The sequence below is a fragment of the Marmota flaviventris genome, chromosome 3 (genome assembly GCF_047511675.1).
Source record: "Marmota flaviventris isolate mMarFla1 chromosome 3, mMarFla1.hap1, whole genome shotgun sequence".
Classification (NCBI taxonomy): Eukaryota; Metazoa; Chordata; class Mammalia; order Rodentia; family Sciuridae; genus Marmota; species Marmota flaviventris.
In genome coordinates this window covers 166,254,750-166,279,201 of record NC_092500.1, presented here as the reverse complement: position 1 = coordinate 166,279,201, position 24,452 = coordinate 166,254,750, and the positions used below count along the sequence as shown (strand labels likewise).

At 41.5% G+C, this 24,452-nt stretch overlaps 1 protein-coding gene across 10 annotated transcripts in view; it reads left to right on the top strand.

The window, feature by feature from the left end:
- Positions 1-7,387: 7,387 nt before the first annotated feature.
- The window catches only part of Entpd4 (ectonucleoside triphosphate diphosphohydrolase 4), a 32,307-nt gene continuing 15,242 nt past the window's right edge, over positions 7,388-24,452 (top strand). For 4 of the 10 annotated variants that reach the window (XR_011707186.1, XR_011707188.1, XR_011707187.1 and 1 more), the window contains exons 1-7: positions 14,003-15,519; positions 16,343-16,548; positions 19,439-19,589; positions 20,358-20,461; positions 22,209-22,268; positions 22,546-22,700; positions 24,229-24,395. Coding sequence is in view for 6 of the 10 variants with exons in the window: in XM_071610579.1 (XP_071466680.1) it covers positions 15,182-15,519; positions 16,343-16,548; positions 19,439-19,589; positions 20,358-20,461; positions 22,209-22,268; positions 22,546-22,676; positions 24,229-24,395 (1,157 nt within the window). In the remaining 4 variants the exon portion in view is untranslated. The other 6 variants (XM_071610581.1, XM_071610582.1, XM_027926910.2 and 3 more) reach the window with 6 other exon arrangements.

Below are 24,452 nucleotides of genomic sequence, written 5' to 3'. Positions count from 1 at the left end.
GCTGAGAAGTCCAGGATGGAGGTGCCAGCAGCTTTGGGGTCTGGGAAAGGCCTGTTCCGCATAGAGGATGCCACTAGGTGTCTTCACATGGCGGAAGGGACAGAGGGACAAAAAGGACACAGAACACTGCATTCTCACACTGCAGAAGAGCAGAGTAGAGTGAAACCACTCCCTCCAGCCCTTTGACAAGGACCCTAATCCCTCAGGAGGACTCTGCCCTCATGACTTCATCACTTTCCAAAGACCAACCTCTGTCACACCGTCACACTGGTCATTAGGCTTTAACACATGAATATGAGGAAAGTCATATCCTGACCTCAGCAGGGAGGGAAAAATGAGAGAGAAAGAGAAGATTCTGTTTTTAGTCCTCTCTTGCTGCTTAGAAATCATGAATTTTAGGCCTGGAAAGGACCTTCAGGTCACCTAGCAACCTCCTTCCACCCTAGCCCCTTTTGAGAATTGATATATGGCCAGTGAGGACCACTGAGGTAATTTTTCTTCTTTCTTTCTTTATTTGTTTATTTATTTACTTACTTACTATTTGTTCCACTTAGTTGTACATTACAGCAGCATGCATTTCAATTCATCGTTATACAAATGGAGTGCAAAATTTCAATTCTCTGGTTGTACACGGTGTAGAGATATACCTTTGTGCAATCATACATGTACCTAGTAATGATGTCCATCTCATTCCACCATCTTTCCTACCCTCATAACCTCTCCCCACCCTCCCCTTTGCCCAATCCAAAGTTCTTCCGTTCTTCCCTTGTCCCCCCTACCCCCACCCCATCATAGTTCAGCATCCACTAATCAGAGAAAACATTTGGCCTTTAGTATTTTGGGATTGGCTTACTTTGCTTAGCATAATATTCTCACAAGCGATCAACAAATATATGAAAAAGTGTTCAACATCTTTAGTAATTAAAGAAATGCAAATCAAAACCACTCTAAGATTTCATCTCACCCCAGTCAGAATGGCAGTTATCAAGAATAAAAGCAATAAGTTTTGGAAAGGATGTGGGGGAAAAGGTACACTCATACTGCTGCTGGGACTGCAAATTGGTGCAACCCACTTTGGAAAGCAGTGTGGAGATTCCTCAGAAAACTTGGAATGGAACCACCATTTGATCCAACTATCCCACTCCTCAGTCTATACCCAAAGGACTTAAAATCAGCATACATACATAAATCAGCATGTGTATCAGTCAGTATTCAGCATACTGAATTCACAATAGCTAAACTATGGAACCGATGCCCATCGATAGATGAATGGATAAAGAAACTGTGGTATAGATACACAATGGAATATTACTCAGTATTAAAAGAGAATAAAATTGGGGCTGGGGTTGTGGCTCAGTGGTAAAGCTCTCGCCTAGCATGCACGAGGCACTGCGTTCAATCCTCCACATCACATAAATGTAAAATAAAGGTATTGTGTCCACCTAAAACAGAGAGAGAGAGAGAGAGAGAGAGAGAGAGAATATAGAATCATGGCATTTGCAGGTAAATGGATGAGGTAAGTTTTCTGAGCCAGCTCGACAGTGAATTGGTAGCACAGCAGGGACCAGGATTCAGGTTTCCTGCCTCCTAGTTTGGTTCTCATCAAATCATACTGCCTCCCATTCAGTTCCATGACTCTGAGCAAGTCACTCAACCAGAAGACAAACTTCTTTAAAAGACAGCAAATAATAGAATAATCAGGCAAAAGCATCTTAAACAAATAAAGGATTTATTTTTCTCTTATTACAAGGAATCAGGAAGTAGATGCAGCAGCTGGTTCAATGGCCTAATGATGTCATGATGAACCCAAGCAACTCTGTCTTTCAATTCCCTCATATTTAGTGTCTGCTTCTTATCTGCATGACTATTGCCTTTTGGTTAAAAAATGGTTTCTGCAGTTCCAGGTGTCACATCCTTTTTCAATATTTTATTTAATACTTTAAAAATTCCAGACATATCAGAGGTAATTTGATCTTACAACCATGTTGGCTATGGTTCATTTATAGATACCCTCCCAAACCAAGGAAGAGCATTCCTTTTATTTATTTCATTTTGTTGGCAAAAATATTTTCTAAATCATGTATAAGTGTTGATTTTTGTCAGTTTTTTTTATGTCAACTGAGATCATACAAAACATATAAATGTTCCCTTTTTGTATTTGTAGTAAACTATATCAATTGATTGATTGGTTCTCAAAGGTTGAACCAATCTTTCATTCTTTGAAAAAATCCTGCTTGGCTGTGCTATTGTTCTCCTCTTCAGATATTGCTGGTTTTGGTTTGTCAATATTTTGGTAGAATTTTTGCATCTGTGTTCAGAAGGGATACTGCTGTATGATTTTCTTTCCTTTTAATTTCTTGGTTCTAGGCTTATTCTGACATTCTATTATGAGTTAAAAAGTGCTCCCTCCTCTTCTGTTTCTTCAAAAGTATTCTCTTAGATCAGTATTATTTTTTCTTTAAATTATTGATACAATTTACTAATGAAATCATTTGATTCTGGAATTTGCTTTTGTGGACCTTAAAGATATATGGAATTGGCTTATTTCCCTTAGCATAATATTCTCACAAGCGATCAACAAATGTATGAAAAAGTGTTCAACATCTTTAATAATTAGAGATGATCTAATATTCAGATGATCTATTTCTTCTTGTGCCAGTTTTGGGGAGTTGTATTTATCAGGATTTTTTTCCATTTCTTCTAAATTATTGAGATTAGAATAATTTTTTCATAATGTTTTCTTATTATTGTTTCAATTTCTATACACATGTGGCTATATTCCTCTTTGGTGCGTGGTATTAGCTGTTTACTTTCTTTTTCCATTATCAGTCTTACTAGGAGTTAATCAATTTGATTAATATTTTCAAAGAAACCACTTGTGGTTTTGCTAATGTCATCTAACATTTTTTGTTTTCTTCTCTCTATTCAGTTTGATCTTCTTGCTTCTCTTATTATAACTTCTTAACATGGAAACTTAAGTAATTGATTTCAAATGTTTTTTCCTTTACTGAATTAAGCTTTTAAAGCTATGAATTTCTTGATAAATACTTCTTTAGCAAAATTTAGCACAAATTTGTGATGCACTATATTTTCATTATCATTCTGTTTAAAATGTTTTCTAATGCTCTTAGAACTGTGCTTGGCCAAAGGAAAGTACTCAGTGTTACTTCTTGTTATCTTGGGGTTTCATTTCTCTTATTCATGAGTGAGAATAAGTCTCTTGAGAGCCTTTTTGCTATTTCCATTGCTTGCAAGGCCACTTCTTCTTATAGCCAGACTTCATCCTTGTTACAGTAAATTCCCATTCATCTTAAAGGTGTGACCACAAAGATCACTTTCTCAAAGAAGACTTCCCTGACACCCCAGACCAGGTACTAGGCTAAATAGTGTTCCCTCAAAGGTCATGTCCATTCAGAACCTGGGAGTGAACATTGCTTGAAAACAGGGTCTCTGCAGATGTACTCAAGGCAAGATGAGGTTGTACTGGATTGGAGTGAGGTCTAAATCCAATTTGACTTGTGTTTTTATAGGAAGACAGCAATTTGAACATAGACACACAGGAATGACAACATGTGGCAACAGAAGCTGAAATTGAAGTGACATATCTACAAACCTGAGGAAGGCCAGGAAAGGCAACCCCCAGAAGCTACAAAGAGGCAAAGGATCTTCTCCTGAAGAAGCACAACCCTGTGACACCTTGGTTTCAGACTTCCAGTTTCTCTAGCTGGAAGACAACACATTTCTGTTGCTTTAAGCTACCCAGTTTAGGGTAATTAGTTATGGCAGCTCTAGGAAATTAATACACCATGTTAAATGTTTTCATCTTTTCCTATATATTTTAGTTTTTGACAGATAATTGTGGGAGACCAACCTTGCACGTGACTGAGTTAACTCCCCTGCTTGGCGATGTGGCGTCAGGCACCCATGCTGCTAGACTGCCCCGCTCTTTTAGGGTTCCAGTGACTGTGTCTTCCTGCCCAGGTGCCGCAGTCTGGCTGGGCACAATCAGAAGCCACTTGTCAAAAGAAACTAACTTTATTTTTAGAACCAAACACGCCAAACAAAACAGCCTCTCAGGAAAAATCCTCAGAGCCTCAACTGCCACCACCGGCTTTTCACAAGCCTCTCTCTCCCCCACAAGCTTCTCTCCACCTCCCACAATCCTCCTGCTCTTAAGGCCGATTGGCTGGGTCATGTGGGCGGAGCCAAAAAAGTCCCCCAATGAGCAGCTCTGTGGTCTGAAAGGGCAGGGAAACAGTCCAATGAGCATCACCGCAGAGGAGCCAATCAGCTAGATGTTGCTGGGGCCGAGGAGCCAATCAGCTAGATGTTGCTGGGGCCGCTGTGAGCCAATCATCAGCCGGCAGCTGGAAGTTTGCTGGGGCCCCTTCGGCTGTGGCTCTCAACACCCAGGTGTGTCTTGCTACAGCCCCATGGGTGAAGCTACGCTCACCTGTTCCTTTGTAATATAACCCCTTGCCCTGTTTAAGATGGAATGTTCCATGGAAGTGCCTTGTGTGTGTCCTCTTCTCTTACTGTGCCCTTAGGTGTGGCCTATCTGCTGACAGTGGACATCATGAAGATAGACTCAGCCCCCTGAAACCTGACCCCTTGCCTCATTTGAATAGCTTCTCCTCAATAAAAGGGGTCAGTACATGTGTGTGTGTGTGTGTGTGTGTGTGTGTGTGCGCGCGCGCACGCTCTCTCTCTCTCTTCCTACAGACCTTTAAGGTCAGAGGAACCATCACAGCAACCCCAAAGAAAAAGGTATTTGTGTCTCGTGTGTGGTTATTTTGTGCAGCCCGGACAGCCCAGTTTACCTGGAGTGACCCCTGAGCCTTTTAGTCGTGAACAGAAACCCAGCAGATAACTATTACATATGAACTACCAGGAAACACACATGGTACAATAATAAACACCAGTGGCCTTACTCCAGCTTCTCAGTCCTCGACCTGGGTTATGTCACAGAATGTTTTCTATTGTAACTAATGTTGTTGTTGTTGTTGTTTTAAATACCAACAGATTGCCAAAAAAAAAGAAGAAGAAGAAGAAGAAGAAGAAGAAGAAGAAGAAGAAGAAGAAGAAGAAGAAAAGCAAAGAGAGAAAAAGAAAAGCACTGAAGCTGGAATCAGAAACATTGAACCTGTTATTCTTCTGCCTCCCAGAGACCTTGTATTGTCATTCCAATTTCTCTAAGTTCTAGGTTCCTTTATTGTAAAAGGAAGAGCTGAGACTAAATAGTTCCCTTTTGGTTCTAACCTTCTGTGGCTTCAAGATTCTAATGTGGATCAATATTTTGAAAGTCAGTACATTTAGCTCTTCATATCCCTGGGTTCCACACCTCTGGATTCAACCAACCCCAGAGAGAAAATATATTTAAAAAATGGTATCTGGGCTGGGGTTGTGGCTCAGTGGTAGAGTGCTGGCCTAGCAAGTGCGAGGCCCTGGGTTCGATCCTCAGCACCACATATAAATAAATAAAAAGAAAGGTATTGTGTCCGACTACAACTAAAAAATAAATATTAAAAAAATGGTATCTGTACTGAACATATAGAGACTGTCGTTATTCCCTACATTATAAGTATAACAAAATTCCCTACATTATAAAGTATAACAACTACTTACACAGCATTTACATTCTATTAGGTTTTATAAATAATCAAGATGATTTCAAAGGGGGATATGTGTAGATTATATGCAAATAAACATTACACTATTTTAGGGCTGGGGTTGTGGCTCAGTGGTAGAGCTCTTGCAACATGCATGTGCAAGGCCCTGGGTTCCATCCTCAGCACCACATGAAAATAAATAAATAAAATAAAAGGTATTGTTTCCAACTACAACTAAAAAAATAAATATTAAAAAATTAGACTATTTTATATTAGGAGTTGGGCATCTCATGAATTTTGATAAACTGAGGAAGACTTGGAACCGATCCCTCATTGATATCCAGGGACAACTGTTATTTAATTCTAAAACACAAGGCTCCCGTCACTGCTAGCCTACCTGCATGGCCAGAAGCTCTATTGAGAAGTGCAATATTACTAAGAGGAGCAGGTGACACCAGGTGCTTGACCAAAGAGTCCACCTTAAATTACCAGTCCTGTCCAAGTATGTTTTACTTGATAAACGGAATGCAGTAGATTGTTTCAGTCAACTTTTTTTTTTTTTTTTTTTTTTTTTTTTTTTTTTTGCTGCTGTGACCAAAAGACCTGGAAAGAACAATCAGAGGAAGAAAAGTTTATTTGGGGCTCACAGTTTCAGAGCTCTCTGTCCATAGACAGCCAACGCCATTGCTCTATGCCCAAGGTGTGGCAGAACATCAAGCCGAAAAGAAGATGAGAAGGAAAGCAACTCAAGGCTGCAAGGAAGCAGAAAGAATGTTCCACTCACCAGGTATAAAACACATACCCCAAAGGCATGCCCAATGACCCTCCTCCAGCCATACCTTACCTGTTTACAATTCCCACCCAGTTAACCCCATGGATTAATGCAGTGGCTAAGCTGAAGCGTTCATAACCTAATCAACAACCTCCAATCTTTCTTGCATTGTCTCACACGAGTTTTGGGGGGTCACTTCATATCTAAACCATAGCATAGATGTTCCTTGGGCTTTACCTTTAAAAAACTTCTTCAAGTGGCCAGTCACTTCTTATCTCTAACTCTTGACTGTCAAGGTCTCTTCCTATTGTCAAGTACAAAGCTCTGTGACTTCAAGGCAGTTTATCACTGAGCTACTTAGGGACCTTGAACTAACTGTGCTCTTCCATCTTATTATTTCTTCTTATAACTACTGCATATATTGGGGTGTGGGAGTGGGAACGGGACAGACCGTCTCCCTTAGAATAGGCTCTTAACAGATGCAAATTGGCGTCCTCAAGAGAACTACAAAAGTATAGGCTTTTATTTCCTATCTGTGAAACTCACAAACCTGAAACACTGTACAGAACCGAGCAGCAATGCTTAGCTCCTGTTTTCCTTGCGGGGCTGGTGCGGTGGACTGAACCCAGGGCCTCACACTTGCTAGGCAAGCGCTCTGCCACCGCGCTACCTCCCCAGCCCAATGCCTAGTTCTTCGGTTTTCCAGTGTTATTTTCCACAATCTTTAGAGCACCAAGAAAAGATAAACTGCGGTCTCATCAGCACAGCGCGGCTCGCTGACAACCACACTGTCTAGAGGCGGCGGGAACCTCGGGCGCCTCCGCCTCGGCGCCCCGGGTTTGAGCATTAACCTCGGAGAGGCGTAAGGCAGCGCAGCGAACCCCTCTGCGTAGACCAGGATTCAGTGCCCACGACTGGGCTCCGCCCCGCTCCCGGCGCGCACGCTCCCGACGCTGCCGTACGAGACGCCGACGTGAGTGGGGGCGGGGCCGCGCGCTGCGAGGCTCCGGGAACGGAGCGGAGCCTCCAGGAAGCGGATCTGTGCTGCCGCCTCGCCCGCCGGCCGTGATGCTGCTCGCTCGCGGACCCCGGTCCCGGGAACCCCGGCCTGCCGAGCAGGTGAGGCCGTCTTCCCGGCACGGACGAGGGGAGGGCGAGCGGCCGAAGCCACGGGTGTAGGCGAGGACGGTTGGAGCGCTGGGGGCGGCGAGCGGGCCCAGAGCAGCCCGCGTCCCGGGACTCCGGAGGACTCTCTCCGGAGCCCTCCCCGCGCGCGGCCCCCACTCCTCCTGCCCGGGTCACGAGGCCACATCCGGGTTCTCCCTGGCAGCGCTGCGACCCCGAGTGGCAAGTGCTCGCCCCCAGCCCCGGTGGCACGAACCCGCATTCGTGTCGCGCCTCCACGGCGATCACGCAGGGTTTTCCCTCCCTGGCTGGTAGTGTGAGCAGAACCTGCCCAGGCAGAAGGCACAAAATCATGACATTTACATGTACACCATCATTTTTGCCCTTCTCTACTTTTAGTAAGTTTCATGTTAGATCTCTCCTTGGCATAATGGAGCTAATTGGGTGATAAAGTAATGATGCACAGCAGTGCTTCTCAAATAATGCGTGGACACCTTCTAAAGGGACCGTTGTCATGTTCTCTAGAGTATGCCCCAAGACATGAAGGGGTCCTCAGATCGCAGTGAGATGAACACAGGTGCAGAGCATTTTCAGAGAATGTTTATCGCCAGGAAATGAAAGAGATGGATTATAAATTCAGGAATTTTGCATGCTGGAGGTAAACTAGAGGTTACTGAAGAATCCTGAATTAAGAGACTCAAATCCCAGCTTAAGTTTACATCGCAGTTTTATGTTCTGCTTTATAAGATGAAAATACCTAATTGTCTAACCTTGGAGAAAGCCTAAAAAGATTGTTCTCTCTGTTTTTTGATATTCCATGTTTCTGTTTGTATTCGGTTTAATTCTGTTTGACACTTTTACAGAATTATAAAAAGTAGCACTAATTTGTATAAGTAGTGTATTGCTCTACCTTGACGTTTATTTGTCACCTGTATTTGTTACATATTGAATCAATGACTTACATTCTTCTGACCCTAACAGGAAATGTATGATGTCTACCCTTTGAGAATATAGCCTAGGAAGAAGAGACAAAAATGAGAGTTAACTTAAGAATTTATATTCTGTACATATTTATTGAGGATGCTTATTTGAAATAGACTATACATGAAGAAAGAGAAGACTCAGAGTTGGTAAAACATTAGAAGTAAAAGAAATCTTGACAAAGAAAATTACTGCTCATTGGGCCTTGAAAAAAAATGTAATATTGAGAGCAGAATGTTAGAGGAAGTGGCATTATTAAAGGCCAGAGGAGGCATGAGAACAGCTTGTGTGGGAGAGACCACCTCATCAGAGCATAGAGATGTTATCTGGACTGAGGACAGAACAGGTTGGTGAGATAAGATGGGAACAGTTGATGGATAGAGGGACCTGGGTTCCCCACAGAGAAGTTTATGTTGATCCACAGGATTCCAGAAAGTTCTTAGACTGCCATATTTTGAAAGCAGTGTTTTATAAAGAGGTGTTTACACAAAGTGATGTTCACAATGAAAGCAGAAGTGACCCTTCAAGATAGTCTTTAGGTAGTCATGTCTGCTCTGTCATCCCTGATGTGTGGGATGTCTGAGGAAGAACTGTCAGGACTCGATGAATAGAATGTTGGCACAATAGAAGAAAATTAAAGCTGAGAGCCAGGTAACCCTGGCAGTGGCGTTATCTCTATTACACCTGGATAATTTGGAAGGTGGTATTGTTTGCATCAAAAAATTGTGACCACAGACCTGGACTAATTGAATTTATGGTGCCAGGGCTTCAATAAGTTTGGAATATGGACCTTAAGGAAAAATCATATTTGAGAGACTACAGAGCCGATGCAGTTGAACAAAATACACATCATAAAGGCACCACCATGCTTTCTTAAAACAGAATGATCAGAGTTGTTTAGGTGTATCTTTTACCCTAGTGAAATCACAGTGCCAACTGGCACCTTCACTTTTTTGCAGCTTAAAAAAAAAAAAAAAAAAAGACAGCTGTTTTTTAGAAACTTTGTTCAAATATTTGCAATTATTCAAGGTCCTCCTGGGATCCTTTGATATTCAAATGATTCTTTTTTTGAAACCTGTCATCTGCCTTTTCTAATTCAGGAAGGCCTGCCTCTCCTAGTTGTTACCTGTTGGTGACTTTGTTTGCATTGGATTCAGGAGTTCCATAGTTCCTGTTTCACTGCATCCTGCATCTATCACCAGAGAAGACTTTGCAGTTGATTTGTGTTGTTGGTCTTGACTGTCACAGAGAGACTGACAGAGACATTGACCCATGACCAAATGAGCTTCACACTGCTAAAGGATGATGAGCTAAGGAGGACCCACCAACTGAAATAACCAGGCTTTGAGTGTCTCTCTGATGATGATCTAATGCATGTTAGGCCTTTTAAAAACATTGCAGTATTACTGAGAATTTGCCTTCTTAAGCTCTGGTGCCAAGATTCTTAACTGAAAGGATTATTGGAGTTTACATTTTAATATCAAATTAATGTTGTTGGATGCTAGCCAATAATCAGCCATACTTTTGTCCTAACTAAGAGTAATCACTTCAGCAAATTATGAACTGTCCTTTTTCTCTGTCTTTAAACACACATTTCTAAACTTAAAATAATATCATGTATTCTTGTCAAAACCCTCACATATCCTAAAAAAAAAAAAAAAAAGTTCTAAGACAGATAACTTTCATCATTTTTAGGGTGCATCTTTGAAGGATATTCTCCATTCTCACCCCAACCAAAGGCTGTCTTCTACCTCTAGGAGTCCTTTCTGTTGGCAGTATCCTTCCTTTGCTCTTCTCTGAGCTCCCACTGCAAGTTCTCTTGATAATTTCCTGAGTATTAGTATTTCTGTACCGATCTGCAAACTTCCTGAAACTTGGAGCTGGGTTCATTGCTCCTGGAGTTAGTTTGTTCTCCTATCACCTTTTTAGTCCTGATCATTAACTCATTAAAGGCCTTTCTTCCCTTAGGACCCATTTGCCTTTAATAGTGTGTTACTAAAATTTTATTTTCTCTTGTTCTTAGTTCAGCTGTCACATTCTATCATTGATTCTTTAAACTGTTCACATTGGAATTACTCTGTCTTGAGTTTTTAAAATAGGCTTTCTGCATATAGCCAAAGGGGATTTGATGCTGGAAACTGGCAATATCATCAGTCAAAGGTAGCTTGTTAGAAGTTAGTTATGTTATTTGTTCTGATGATAAAATTAATATACGTCCTTTGAAAAACATAGACAAATAATAGAAAATAATGACACATGATCTCACTGTTCAGAAATAAGCAAACACTATTAACATTTTTATATATTTCCTTCTGTTTTTCCCTCTATGCATGATGGAATGTTTTCATTTAATGTATGGTGGCATCTTCCTATTTCAATACATATAAAGCTAGATCATCACCTTGAATTATCACCTTGTACTCAATTGCATAAATATGCCGTGTTTAATTTTACCAACCTCAATAATGGACATTAGTAATGGTGATTTGCTCTTATACATTACTACTATGATGAACATCCTGTACATATTTTAATTAGCTAACCCTATAATTTTCCTAGAAATTCTGGAAGGATGGGAGGTAGAGCAGAGGGTAAGCACTTAAAAATTTTTTTTTTTGTAATTACAGATGGACACAATACTTTTATTTTATTTCTTTATCTTTATGTGGTGCTGAGGATTGAACCCAGGGCCTCACACATATTAGGCAAGTGCTCTACCACTGAACCACAATCCCAGCCTGAGGGTGAGCACTTTGAAACATTCACTTAAGTTACTCAAATGCCCCCAGAATGTTAGTACCTATTTAGAGTCTCACCATCAGTACTTGATGTCCACATCACCTTCATACCAAAGTCTGATCAGACTTAAATCTCTGCCAATCTGATAGCTGTCAAGTCTGTTTCCTGAATGCTGATGAAGTTAGATTTTTTTAACCATTTGTATTTCTTATCATGTTAATATCCAATTACCCATTTTTCTGTTCCATTGTTTCTCTTATTACTTTATAAGAATGTTTTATAAGTGAAGCATATTTCATTTTTGTTATGAGTGTTACAGTATTTTCCCAAGCCATGTGTATTGGAAGGGATTTTTCTTAAAACATACAGAAGTCCAAAAGTCTTATTGTAGACATTCTTCTTCATTGATGGTTTGAGACCTTGTGACTAGGAGAGACTGGACTTGCTCAGTGCTGTACGGACTACTTTCTATGATTTTGTCAGAGTTCAACATCTGCATTGGCTAATGCAGATTTTGCATGTGACAGTTGAGTTCTTGAAATGAAGCTATTGCAAGCAAGGAACTTAATTTTTTATTTTATTTTAGTTACTTTAAATAGCCACAAATGACAGGCGGCTGCCATATTGAGCCTCTCAGGACTAGGTCTTGAGGAGCATTTTTTACATTCTAAGGAGTTAGGACCTTTTTCCCCCAGTGAAAGAGAAGAATTGGAGTGGGGAGTTTCTCTAATAGCTGTCAAGTTTGGAAAGATCATGCTGGTGTAGAAGTTTTTGACCGTGTTGAGTCCCAGAACTCTAAAACTTGGCATCTTGCCAGCCCTTTCCCAGAATCTGTGATGGTGGCAACATGGCCACTAAGCAAGCCTAAATCTGTCCCAACCCCCTACCCCAAAGAGCACTCATTTTGGAGGGGCAGACATGCGAATGGGAGAAAGCACACACACAGAGAAGAGTATGGGCTTCACACTTGAATCCCAGCTCCACATTTTACTCACTGACCTTAGGCAAGGTACTGAGCCTTTCTTCCTTGTCTTTAAAACTTCACGATTAGGGTACCTACCTACTATGCTGTTAGGAGGACTCAATATTTGCAAAACATTTGGAGCAGGGACTGGCACTAATAAGCACTTATGTAGATACTTAATGAAGTAAATGTTAAGGAGACAAATCATGGAAGGGAGCTGGGTGGAGGGGGATGTTTGTCATTATTGCTTCCTGAGAAGATGACATTTGAGTAGAGACCTGAAGGGGGTTAGAAAGTGAGCCATAGAGCCATAAAATTCCAAGAAGAGGGAGCAGCAAGGTCAGAGAGCAGAGAGTACCTGACATTTTGAAGCCCATCAGGGACACAGTGTGGCTGGAATGCAGTGAAAAGGGGCCAGTAGAGCAGGGGCCAGAGCCTGGAGGACTTTGGAGGTCAGAGTAAAGCCTTTGACTTTAAGAGGGTGGGAGCCACTAGAGGATTTTGAGTACAGGAATAATATGATCAGGGTCCTGAGTGGAGCAGTGAGTGGGTTATCAGCTGCAGAGGAAGAATCTGTGCCTGTGGGTGGGGGGGAAACATTGGCAAGTCTCTGGGTGAGACAGCACATGAAACAAGAACCTATCCTTGTTGAAGGTGACAAAGAAAAGGAACGGGTTTTAGAAAGGCTAAAGTTAAAAAAATGGAAGGAATCTATAAGAAATTGGGTCTGGAAGATGAAGTGGAGGTGGGGTCACAACTCTGTTCTCTGATTTGAGCAGGTTGGGGTAGTTGAGATCAGCTGTGCAGGGGAGGAGCAGGTAGAGAGGAGAGAGGATGGGGATGGCAGTTTAGAAGTTCAGTTACAGAAATGCTTCATGGTCTGTGCCACATTCAGATGGTGATGTCTTGGTGCTGAAGATCTATATCGCAGCTCAGAAGAGCCCGTGGAGGAAGCTTTACGTCATCAGGTGAATGCAGCCACATTGAGGCTGATCAGGAACAGTGATTAAGTTAGAAGGGAGTGGATAGAACCTAGGGCGTGCCAAAGCAAACAGGAGTGGCAGAGCTCCCTCCGGAAGGAGTATTCAGGAGCTTCAAAGCCGACTAGAGAAGACTGAAGTCTTAGGAGGCCAGAAGGGGAAAACCAGTGCCATGGAAAGACTTGGAAATATCCCCTAGCTTCAGCAGCCTGATAGGAGGCCCTGGCTAGATGCCTCTGGCTTCTCTGTGCTGTGTGGTGTGGGAGCTGGAGGAGGAGCAAAGATGGTGAAAGGGTCAGAGGACCAACTTGGGAAGAGCATCTATGTGGCACTTTGTATAAAAGGGAAGTGTGATAGATATCTATCAAATGAATGGCTATTTCCAATTCCCATTTACTTAATCATTCTGCATACCTCCTACCTCCTCAGATTCTCCCTGACATTCAGCACAACAAGACATTTAAGACCTATTTGATAACCCAATATTTGGGGGGGGTTCCAGAGATCCTTAGTACTACCAAGTGCCAGACTATAATCATCTCTTGATTAAGTCCTGCATCCCTGACAGCATGAAATTAGAAGTATGTTGCTCAAAATAAATACTTGCAACCCTTTCAGCACAAGGATCACATATCAGAATCTGTGTGGCTGGACTGAAGTGTGCCCTTGACAGCATAGACGTTTCCTTTGATGGCACTGTCTTTTTCTCATTTCTGAAACAGAAGGGCGCTAACTAGATGAGGACCTCAGCACTGTCTGTGTGAGCAGCACCAACTCCCACAGCGTTGCCTCAGAGCTGGCCTTTCGGCATGGGGAGGTGAGTGATGGGCTAATGGCCGTCTTGAAACTGAGATTTGGGTGCCAAAAAACCAAGAGGGAGAGGTTTGGGGCTGTAGCTCAGTGGTAGAGCACTTGCCTAGCATGTGTGAGCCACTGGGTTTGGTCCTCAGCACCACATAAAAATAAATAATAAAAAAAAGTATTGTGTCCATCCACAATTAAAAAAAAACTATTTAAAAAAAGGGGGCTGAGGCTATGGCTCAGTGGTAGAGCGCTCGCCTAGCACGTGCGAGACCCTGGGTTCCATCCTCAGCACCGCATAAAAATAAATAAAGATATTGTGTCCAACTACCATTAGGAAAAATAAATAAATTAATTATTTTTTTTTAAAAAAGGAAAAAAACAAGAGAGAGAAAGAAATATAAATCCCAAGAGAAACATGTTTAGAGTTTGACACCTTTATTCTTTCAGGGCCCAGTAGGTGAAGGAAAGTGATACTGTAGGAAGGTAGATGCCATGGAGTGGCCGGATCCCTGTGGAGTCAAGAAACTACAAATGGAAAGGGCATTGAGTTGGCATGCTGCCTCCCCCTCAGTGAGGAAGTTGAATCCATAAGTACTCTCAAAGTGAACAGTGTAGAAATTAAATATAAACTAATAAAATTTATCCTACAGGTATTGAGAGTTTTTACAAAAAGCCTAATAGTAGTTCTAGAATGAGTCTCTCCTTCCTCACATAAACTAAAATGTTTCCTATTTACTAAAATGTTTCAAAGGAATCTTTCTAAAAACAGGTCATAACACCTTTATTGACTTTGTTATGAGGAGGTGTTAAAGAATCTGTTTGTCCATTAGGCCTCTGGGAGAAATTTGCCTTGGAATTCACTGTGAGGGAAATCTTACTTCCCTCAGCTACTTACACATCATGGAGAGTCTCCTGGATTGGGCTGCTCACATTTTCAGGCTTAGCTGACAGCATGCTCACAACAGGCATTTCAATTTCCTCATTTTCCTTTGGCTTCATAATTTTTAAACTGACTTTATTATCAATTTATATATTTATCTGATTGAACACTTAAGTTTGTTTTTTGGGGGGAACAGAGCAGGGTAGAATTAAAATCTACACAATGCTCTCAAGAAGAGGGGGACAGTACACCCAGTGTCGTTTACCATCTGGGCCTAATTCTCACGCATATCATTTTCTAATAACATGTCTGTAGTAAGACAGCAACATGGAACGTGCTGGTATACAGACACCAACAGGCTGGCAAGTAGGAGGAGCTCCAGCTGGACATCTACCCATAGGATCAGTTCCGGGAGGGGAGGCCTCTTTGAAGCATATTGCTTTAAAATCTGTTTTTTGGAATTTCAGGATCGGCATCTCCTGCCTTTTTCCTGCTTCTTGGCATTTTAGCATCTCTCCAGTAGGTTGTCCTCGAATTCTGAATACCAATTTACGCCAAATTATTGTCCTTAGCATCCTGGCTGCTTCTGTCTCACTTTTGTATTTTTCTGTCATCATAATCCGAAATAAGTATGGGCGGCTATCCAGAGACAAGAAACTTCAAAGGTAAGAGATGAAAACATCTGTTTTCTAGAAGGGATGCCATACCTTCTGGCTGATCTTGTTCAGGCTACTACAACAGAATACTGTAGACCTCATAAACAACAGAAATTTATTTTTCATAGTTCTAGAGGATAAGATGTACAAGATAAGGTGCCAGCAGCCTTGATGTTGAGGGCCTGATTCCCAGTTCATAGATGGCACCTTCTTGCTTTGTCCCTGCAAGATGAAAGTAGAGTGCATTCTCTGGGGTCTCCTTCTTTATGATTTCATCACCTCTCAGAGGGTAGTATCACATTGGTGATTAGTTTTCAACAAATGAATTTGGGGGAAGACACAAGCATTCTAACTGTAACATGCCATTTTAAGGCTTCAAGGCATTTGAGTTAGGTTGAAATGTAAGGGAAATGTGGCTATAGGACCTGGATTCTGTACTGACTGCCACATGGCATGAAAAATTGAAATGTTTGAGAGGGGCTGCCCACTGACCACCCAACTGATATTATAAGAGGAGTAGTTACTTAAACAAAAGCTTCTTCTCTATGATGTCTTAAGCCGATTTCTGAATTAGCATTTGTAGGTTGGGAATGATTTGCTTTTTGGAACCTGTGTGAGCTTCTGTAGAGGAATAAAGAGCACAGCCCTGGTATAGATATTTTTCAGAACCACTTGTTTTGTCTTCTTTTGGCTCATCAGCTGTCCATGCTGAGAATGCCACAGGAAACTGCATAGCTTAGAAATCAGGCGTGGTGCTTGGGTGCTACATTTTCTCTGTCACGTAGGTGTAGGATGACATTCTGTCTAAGAGCATGTGCATCTTCCTCATAAGGTACTTGGCACGAGTTACAGACATTGAAGCTACAGACACCAGTAATCCCAATGTAAACTATGGAATCGTGGTGGACTGTGGTAGCAGCGGGTCTCGGATATTTGTATATTGCTGGCCACGGCACAACGGCAATCCTCGTGATCTGCTGGACATCAGACAGATGCGGGATAAAAACCGAAAGCCTGTGGTGATGAAAATAAAACCAGGTATGTGAATGAGAACCGCCTGGCTTAGCTCCTGCTCTCTCTGGTGCCTTCCATATCCTCCCCTTCTTTCCGCCCTGTCCTCGGCCTGCTTCTGCACTCACACCAGCACCCGACAGCTCTCCTTGCTCACTCTCCTTCTCCTTCCTTTCTAGTTTGTACACGTGACTAACACCTTGATAAAACACCCAAAACCATGTCCTTCTGTGCCCTGTGGCGACTCCCTAGTGCCTCACTCGCCATGGCCACCCTCATGCTTGCTGTTTGGCATTCACTGCAGGACGGTTTTTCCTGTTTGGTAGCCATAGTCCACCATCTTAATGGCAAGGCCATTTCAGATATCTCGTGAGACAATATACTGCACGTACTTGTGATTTAAAAACTATTATCCAAACACTTCTAATGACTAGAACATAAAAGAGCTAACATAATTATGGGCAGTTTTTAAAGATACTTTTGTTTTTAAGCAATTTGTAAAACTTAAGGCCTGGCTTCCCATCAGGTAATTTGAATCAGTGGTTCTCACTCTTTTCTTCATTGCACCATTTCCACGGGCAGCGGCCTTCTGTTAGGAGCATTCAGAATGAAAGAATCAGGAGTGCCTGGGGGTGAACTTTTCTACAGTGATGATTAATAACACAGATTTTAAGTGGTGGACTGTAGATCTTAAGAGATACAGTGGCGGGGCTGGGGTTGTGGCTCAGTGGTAGAGTGCTCACTTAGCACGTATGAGGCACTGGGTTCAATCTTCAGCACCACATAAAAATAAATAAAATAAAGATATTGTGTCCATCTACAACTAAAAAAATTAAAAAAGAGAGAGATACAGTGGCTTTTATTTCTTCTTATCAATGTATTAAATGGCAAAAATATTAAATCCAAACTAGCCAAGGAACTTATCTTTAAAATATTAGAGAAACAGAAAGAAATGATAAATGTTTAAGATGGAAATACTAATTACCCTGATTTGATCATTACACATATGTATACATATAAAATGATTACACTATACCCCATAAAAGGAAGGTTTATTACATATCAAGTAAAAAACTTAAAAAAAAAAGAATATTGATAAATAAAAACCATAGCTTCTTATCACCATTCCAGAAATATAAGTAATATCAGTATATTTCTATGAGTGAAGATTAATTTTTCCTTATAACTTGGTGAATGACTCAGATTTTAGTTTTCTATTTTCCTTCCCCTTAAATTTTTATCTGTCTCTAATCTAGAAACATTTTCAGGGCTAAAGTAATATTGATCAAATAAAAAATTAAGCAGAAGACTAAAACGTGGAACTGGATAAAGCACTGTACGTTTTATCTAGCTTTGTATACCAGGTCCCATTAGTGATTCATCACTTCTTGTGGAATAAGATAAAAACTTTCATGCTTTTCTAAATAAAGGGACAGCTGCATCATCCCAGGGTGTACCCTGGACTCTTATTTAAATGAAGCTTACTGTGGTTCTCTCTCACTCTATGCAAAGTACTGCAGGTGTAAATCAGAATGCCTTTCTAGAGCACTTCTCGTCTTGAAGCATGGACTCCCAGATACAGTAAGGATACAGCAAGATTCTAGAAATTTTCTTAATAGATCCTAGCTAGTTTGGGGCTTGGTGTCCATTGAAGTAGTAGTCCATGTACAGTCAAAAGACTTGTCTGTTAGTCCATTTTCTCCTGATGCCTTTGATAAGTCACTTCATCTTTCTTAGTCCACAATTTCTTAGTCTGTGAAACAAGCAATCTTTGGACTTCTAAAGTCTCCCTCATTTTGAATATTACCAGGCTCTGCATTAGGTGCTGAGAATATAAATTTGAACCAGACGTGTGCCTTTGAGAAACTTACAGTTGTAATGGGACAGGCAAGTAAGTAGGTAATTTCTGTATGGTGCAGTGAGTGTATGACTGGCAGTACTGGTGAACTGGAGATGTAATGAGAGCGTGTCTCTGTTGAGGTTCTGTGGGCAAGACTTCTGAGGAGAAAGGAGCTGAGTAGACAAGCAGGAGTTAGCTGGGTGAGAGGGCAGGGAGAGGGAAGACTCTTCTGGCTGAAATGCAGAGGCCTAAGGCCAGAGTGTGGCATGTTACAGAACGTTAACTCAGTGTAGCTGAAGGCAAAGGGAAGGAACTTGGGCAGAGGTGAGGATGGGTGAGCATTCTAGGGGTAGTGTGCTTCTCTAGAGTTGAGCTGTGTGGAGGAAATGGAACCACAGAGGCTTTGAAACCAGGAGGAAGCATCCCTCCAGCAGGGAATGCTGGGGGGCGGTGGAGACTGGATCGTGGGTGTGTTGCACCAGAGCACAGGAGGTAGTAGTGTCAAAAGAGACCAGGAGAAGTGAAGTAAAACGAGAGGAATTGAGGGGAGGTGTCTGTGAAAACCATTGTGCTGGCTGGGGGCTGGAGAAGGATTTTCTCCAAGATCCTGGCTTGAGTTCTGAGGGGGGACACAGTGGCACAGGCATGTTCACAGTGGAATTTGAGTTTGGATTAGATGTGTTGCCTTTGGGTGGCCGAGAGGATGAGCAGCCATGACGGGCAGTGCACAGTTTGTTCATACTGACCAGAAGGATGGGAAAGAGCTCTCAGGACTGGGGACAAGATTTGGAGACCGGTGGCACATTGATGGTGCTAGCAGCCCTGGGAGTGGCAAGCTTGCCGGAGGAAAGGGGATGAGCTCTTGCCTGGGCCACTTAGTACATGCTCAGTCAGGTCTGTGCTCGTTGACAATGGAGAAGAGGGAATAGGACCGAATGGATATTGCCATGGCAGCCAGGAAGAAAGGGGTAGGGCCCCGGGAGAGTGTAGATGTAGCTTGACCTTCTCCACCTTCGCCGCACTGAAGCTTGTTTTACTAAGATGCTCACCGCTAACTGGAGTGTCCTGTTTCCCAAGGCATCTCAGAGTTCGGTACCTCTCCAGAGAAAGTCAGCGATTACATTTCACCGCTTCTGAAGTTTGCTGCAGAGCATGTGCCAAGGGAAAAGCACAAAGAGACACCACTCTACATTCTCTGCACTGCTGGGATGAGAGTCCTTCCTGAAAGGTGAGCCTGCACCAGAGGACCAGGCAGCCCCCACTCCTCCACTGCTGCCCCATCACCATCAAAAGCAAGACATTCGTCATTCTTTCTTCAAATCCAGACTAGTCCCAGGACCCACCAAATAGCTTTTAATTTACTTATTTATGACAATAAATTAAACAGTTATCATTTTAGAATGACATCATTTAAAAAATCTATTATTTAAGGAATGGTTGCAGTTATTTTTCTTTTTTTGGTGGCGGGAGGAGGGATTGAACTCAGGGGCACTCAACCACTGCGCCACATCCCCAGCTCTATTTTGTATTTTATTTAGAGACAGGGTCTCACTGAGCTGCTTAGTGTCTCACTGTTGCTAAGCTGGCTTTGAACTTATGATCCTCCTGCCTCAGCCTCCTGAGCTGCCGGGATTACCGGCGTGCAACCACCATGCCCCACAGTTGCAGTTATTTTTCACTGTAGGAATCACATAATGCATGCAACTTGTTCATTTTGAAAAGTCATTTCTACAATAAATAATCTTTTTTTTTTTTTTTTTTTCTGGTGCTGGGGATTGAACCCAGGACCTTGTGCATGCAAGGCAAGCACTCCACCAACTGAGCTATATCCCCAGCCCAAATAATCTTTTCAATGAATTGCTTTGGTTTTAAAATTCACTGTTGTGTAGGATATATCAAAGCCATGGGACTTTTTGTTTTTTTGGTTTGTTTTTTCCAAAATAGAAAAACTGAGGTTATACTATTTTGATGTGTAAATTTTGGGGTTGCCTTACAGCCAGCAAAAAGCCATTCTGGAGGACCTCCTGACCGACATCCCAGTGCACTTTGACTTCCTCTTTTCTGACTCTCATGCTGAAGTCATTTCAGGGAAACAAGAAGGTTGGTATATTGGCCTTCAGCTTACAACCTGGGACGCTTTTTCTTTCAATTCTCCCCATTTTCCCCTGTATATACTTTATTAAATTTTGCAATATCTTCAAATTTGGGAAATCACAGACCTGAAATATTCTTAAATGACTAAATTAGCTTATTATATGCCTGTTCTTTATTACTAAAGCATTAAGCCAGTTTGCCTTCACCACATTTAAGGAACATACTTAGAACTCACTGTGATAGGGAAAATTTGTATTCCTTATCTGACTTATGTGGCTTTCTGAATTATAGTGATTGTTGAACTTTTGGAATCTTCTCACTTACGTGCTAGCAAGGGGAAGTTCTTGACTTGATACACTGAGAAAATGATAGTTCTATTTTGAAAGAAATTATTCTACTTTAGAATGAAATGACAAGTCAGTGATATTTGGGAAATAGCTTGCTAGAAATGAAGACTCAAAAGTCAGTATTTATTTCAGAATCATCTGTCATTTCAACAAGTACTACTTATGTGAAAAGCACTATAGAAAATACAGAATTGGGGGAGCTGCCATTGAGCTGCATACAGACAAGTGAGGTACACAGAACTAGGAGGTTATTTTAAGTGCCAAAAGGAAGATAAAAAGTATCACATGAGTCAAGAGGTATTTTTTCTTTTCCAGCCAGGACCATCAGGGAGTAATTGATCTCAGAACTGTTCAACGGGTATTTCTAAATTGAACATGCCAGAGCAGTAGGAGGGTAGGGCTCTGCAGAAGGGGTAGGGAGTTCATTCCAAGTAGAAGAAATGATCTGAGTTAGTTGTTGTTGGAAAGGGTGGCCCTGGACAGCTATTTAAGTAAGCATGGTTTAGTTTGAGCCCTGAGTCTGGGCTTTGTTCTGTGTGTCAGCCCAACAGCAGAGGGTAGAGGGGTTGCCATGCAAGGTGGAGGCAGGATGATAGAGCTCATAGATTGTCACCTCCTCTCTCTGTAATGACATAAATCAAGGTGAGAGTGAAAAAAGGACAAAAATTGTGTGTAGAAAGTGTCACAAAAATAGAATCAGACTTGGCAACTAAGTGAACGTGAGTCGAAGTAAAAGATAACTCAAATTTTTAAGACCTTTGAATTTATAGATTGAACTTCCTACAAAAGAAAAATTTTTTAATATTTTATTTTTTTAGTTTTAGGTGGACACAATATCTTATTTTACATTTATGTGGTGCAGAGGACTGAACCCAATGCCTCGTGCATGCTAGGGGAGCGCTCTACCACTGAGCCACAACCCCAGGCCCCAGTAAAACTTTTATAACAAGTGAAAGCTCCAGTATTTTTATTTTTTTTAAAAAAGAGAGAGAGAGAATTTTTTAACATTTATTTTTTAGTTATCGGCGGACACAGCATCTTTGTTTGTATGTGGTGCTGAGGATCGAACCCGGGCCACACGCATGCCAGGCGAGCGCGCTACCACTTGAGCCATAAACCCAGCCCAAGCTCCAGTATTTTTAAACAAACCATTAATTTCAAAGGAAAACTTGGACCTGAGAAATTATATTTTCAACTTATGTAAATGACATAAAATTATAAATATTAAAATTGAGAGTCCTTGAAAACAGTCACTAAGAAAAGATAAAAGAAATGTGTTAGGTGATATTTTTACAAGTTGTTGAGGATTAAAATAAATGAGATATTTGTGCAGGCTGTGCTGATAAGTGTTTAAAAGTGTTTAAAAGCTTAATTTTGCCTATTTTTATTTTGTGAAATGTCTGTAGGTGTGTATGCATGGATTGGCATTAATTTTGTCCTTGGACGATTTGAGCATATTGAAGAAGGTAAGTGTCATGTTTCCAATGAATGAGTCTAACTGGAAATTAAAGTTTTCTGTGTAATCCAAAGGCTTAAGAGGAGCTAAGTCTCAAGACGGTGCTGAGTGTGGGGGCAGAGCCAGAAGGCTCCGTCCAACTCAGTTGACTAAGCTCGCCTACCACTGGGAGGCTAGCCTGGATTTGCCTGAGCACTTGAAACCTTCCAAGAACACAGGCGATGCCCCATGAGATCACAGTGTTCTGGGTTCGTTCTGCTCCGGTGGACATTTCCTGTTCTTTCTAGATGATGAGGCACTTGTGGAGGTGAGCATTCCTGGTAGTGAGAACAGCCAGGCCATCATCCGGAAAAGAACAGCGGGCATTCTCGACATGGGAGGCGTGTCGACCCAGATAGCATACGAAGTCCCCGAAACTGTAAGCTTTGCCTCCTCACAGCAGGTTACTATCTGTACAAATTGCCTTCTGTTTGGTTTGGTTTTCATTTAACATGTCTCCATCCATTTTTGTTTTGTTTCCTGAGTCTGAACACATCTTTACTGTGCTTGCTGTGGGCCCACCTTCTCATCCCAGGAGGAAAGAGGCTGCAGGAAGGAGGCGGGCCTCAGCCAGCCGCTAGCGTTTGTGCCTTGAGACCAGCTGGTTTGTTTTTTGAACTTAGACTTTTCTTTGGTATATGTCACTAGCATGCTTGAGTTTTTGTTTTATGTTTTCACTTCAGTCACTTCTTTTCTCAAGGTATTTAAAATTTAATACAATAGCTTCTGATTTTTTAAGTCATAATTGGGGAGGATCCTTTCTTTTTAATGGCTCAATGCTTTGAACTTTTCTGGAAAGAATCGAGGTTGTTATCCACTACCCCACATCTCTGAATTGGTGGTTTGCTTGTCTTTTCTCCACACCCTTGAGCATTCTCCGTCACAGCCTATGGTCTTCCGCAGGCCAGGCAGCTGTGTACAAGGAACACCAGGGCCATTTCCACGTGTTTTCCTGAATTACTATGTGTCTCTATCGCGCGGTGTGTGCCCAGCTGGGAAGTAGCACCAAAGCCTGGTGTCCTGCTCTATCCCCCAGAAGTGGGGTGGGTAGACAGGCCTCATGGCGTCATCTTCCTGTTCCTCACCAGTTATGTGACCTTATGCAAGTCACACTGCTTCTTTGAGCTAGTTTGTTCTTCTCTTAATGTGATAAAAGCCCCTATAGGATGGGGTTAATGTAAAGTTAAAATAATGCACAGAATGTGTAATGCACTTCCCAGCACCAAGTATGTGCTTAATCAATGTTTTTGGTGTCTTTGTTTCCTACTTCCCATTCCAAATGTGTCTTTAGAAATCATTATGTTCCATAAAAAAATCATGTCCCCACAATATAAAGCAACAAATACTATAAAGGAAGTTTGGTGAAAATTAGAAATGAAAATTCTATGAACTCATCATTTAAAAAACTGTTATTAGTATTTTGGTGAATTTCTCTTTTTTTCCTATTTATAGTTTTAAAAAATACATTTGCCCTAACACTGCTGTTTATATAATTTTGTGTCTCTTATTTAGCAATGTATAGCATGTTCCTCTGTTATTAATTACTGTAATTAACTTAAGCTTCCCTTGAGATTGTATATTAAGATGACTTCCAGTTTTTTTGTCTCGTAGAATTGTAAAGGCCATCTCTGTGTATAGCCTTTTTTGTTTTTAGATTTTTTTCCATAGATTTACTAGGTCAGAGTATGAACTGTATCTCTAATTTCCTTTTTCAGAGAGTCATAACAATACCATAAGTGTACAAAACACCTGAAATTTCCTAAGTCAGAATCATCATTTTGAATTATGAAGGATGCTTACAAGGATCATTGGGAAATGTTGAAGCAGAAGTTTGCTACTCTTAGATCCTTTCAAGACTCTATTTAGATCCTCTTTTTAAGAAAAGTTAAAATTGCTTTAAAATATTAAAGTTCATTATCCTGTGTCTGCAGGAGGAAGTAGCTAAAAACTTGTTAGCTGAGTTTAACTTGGGATGTGATGTTCACCATACTGAGCATGTGTATCGTGTCTATGTGGCCACATTTCTTGGTTTTGGTGGCAATGCTGCTCGACAGAGATATGAAGACAGAATATTTGCCAACACAGTTCAAAAGAACAGGTAAAGCACCTCCCACTACTCGGTAGTTACTTGTACACCTGGGTCTTACATCAAAAA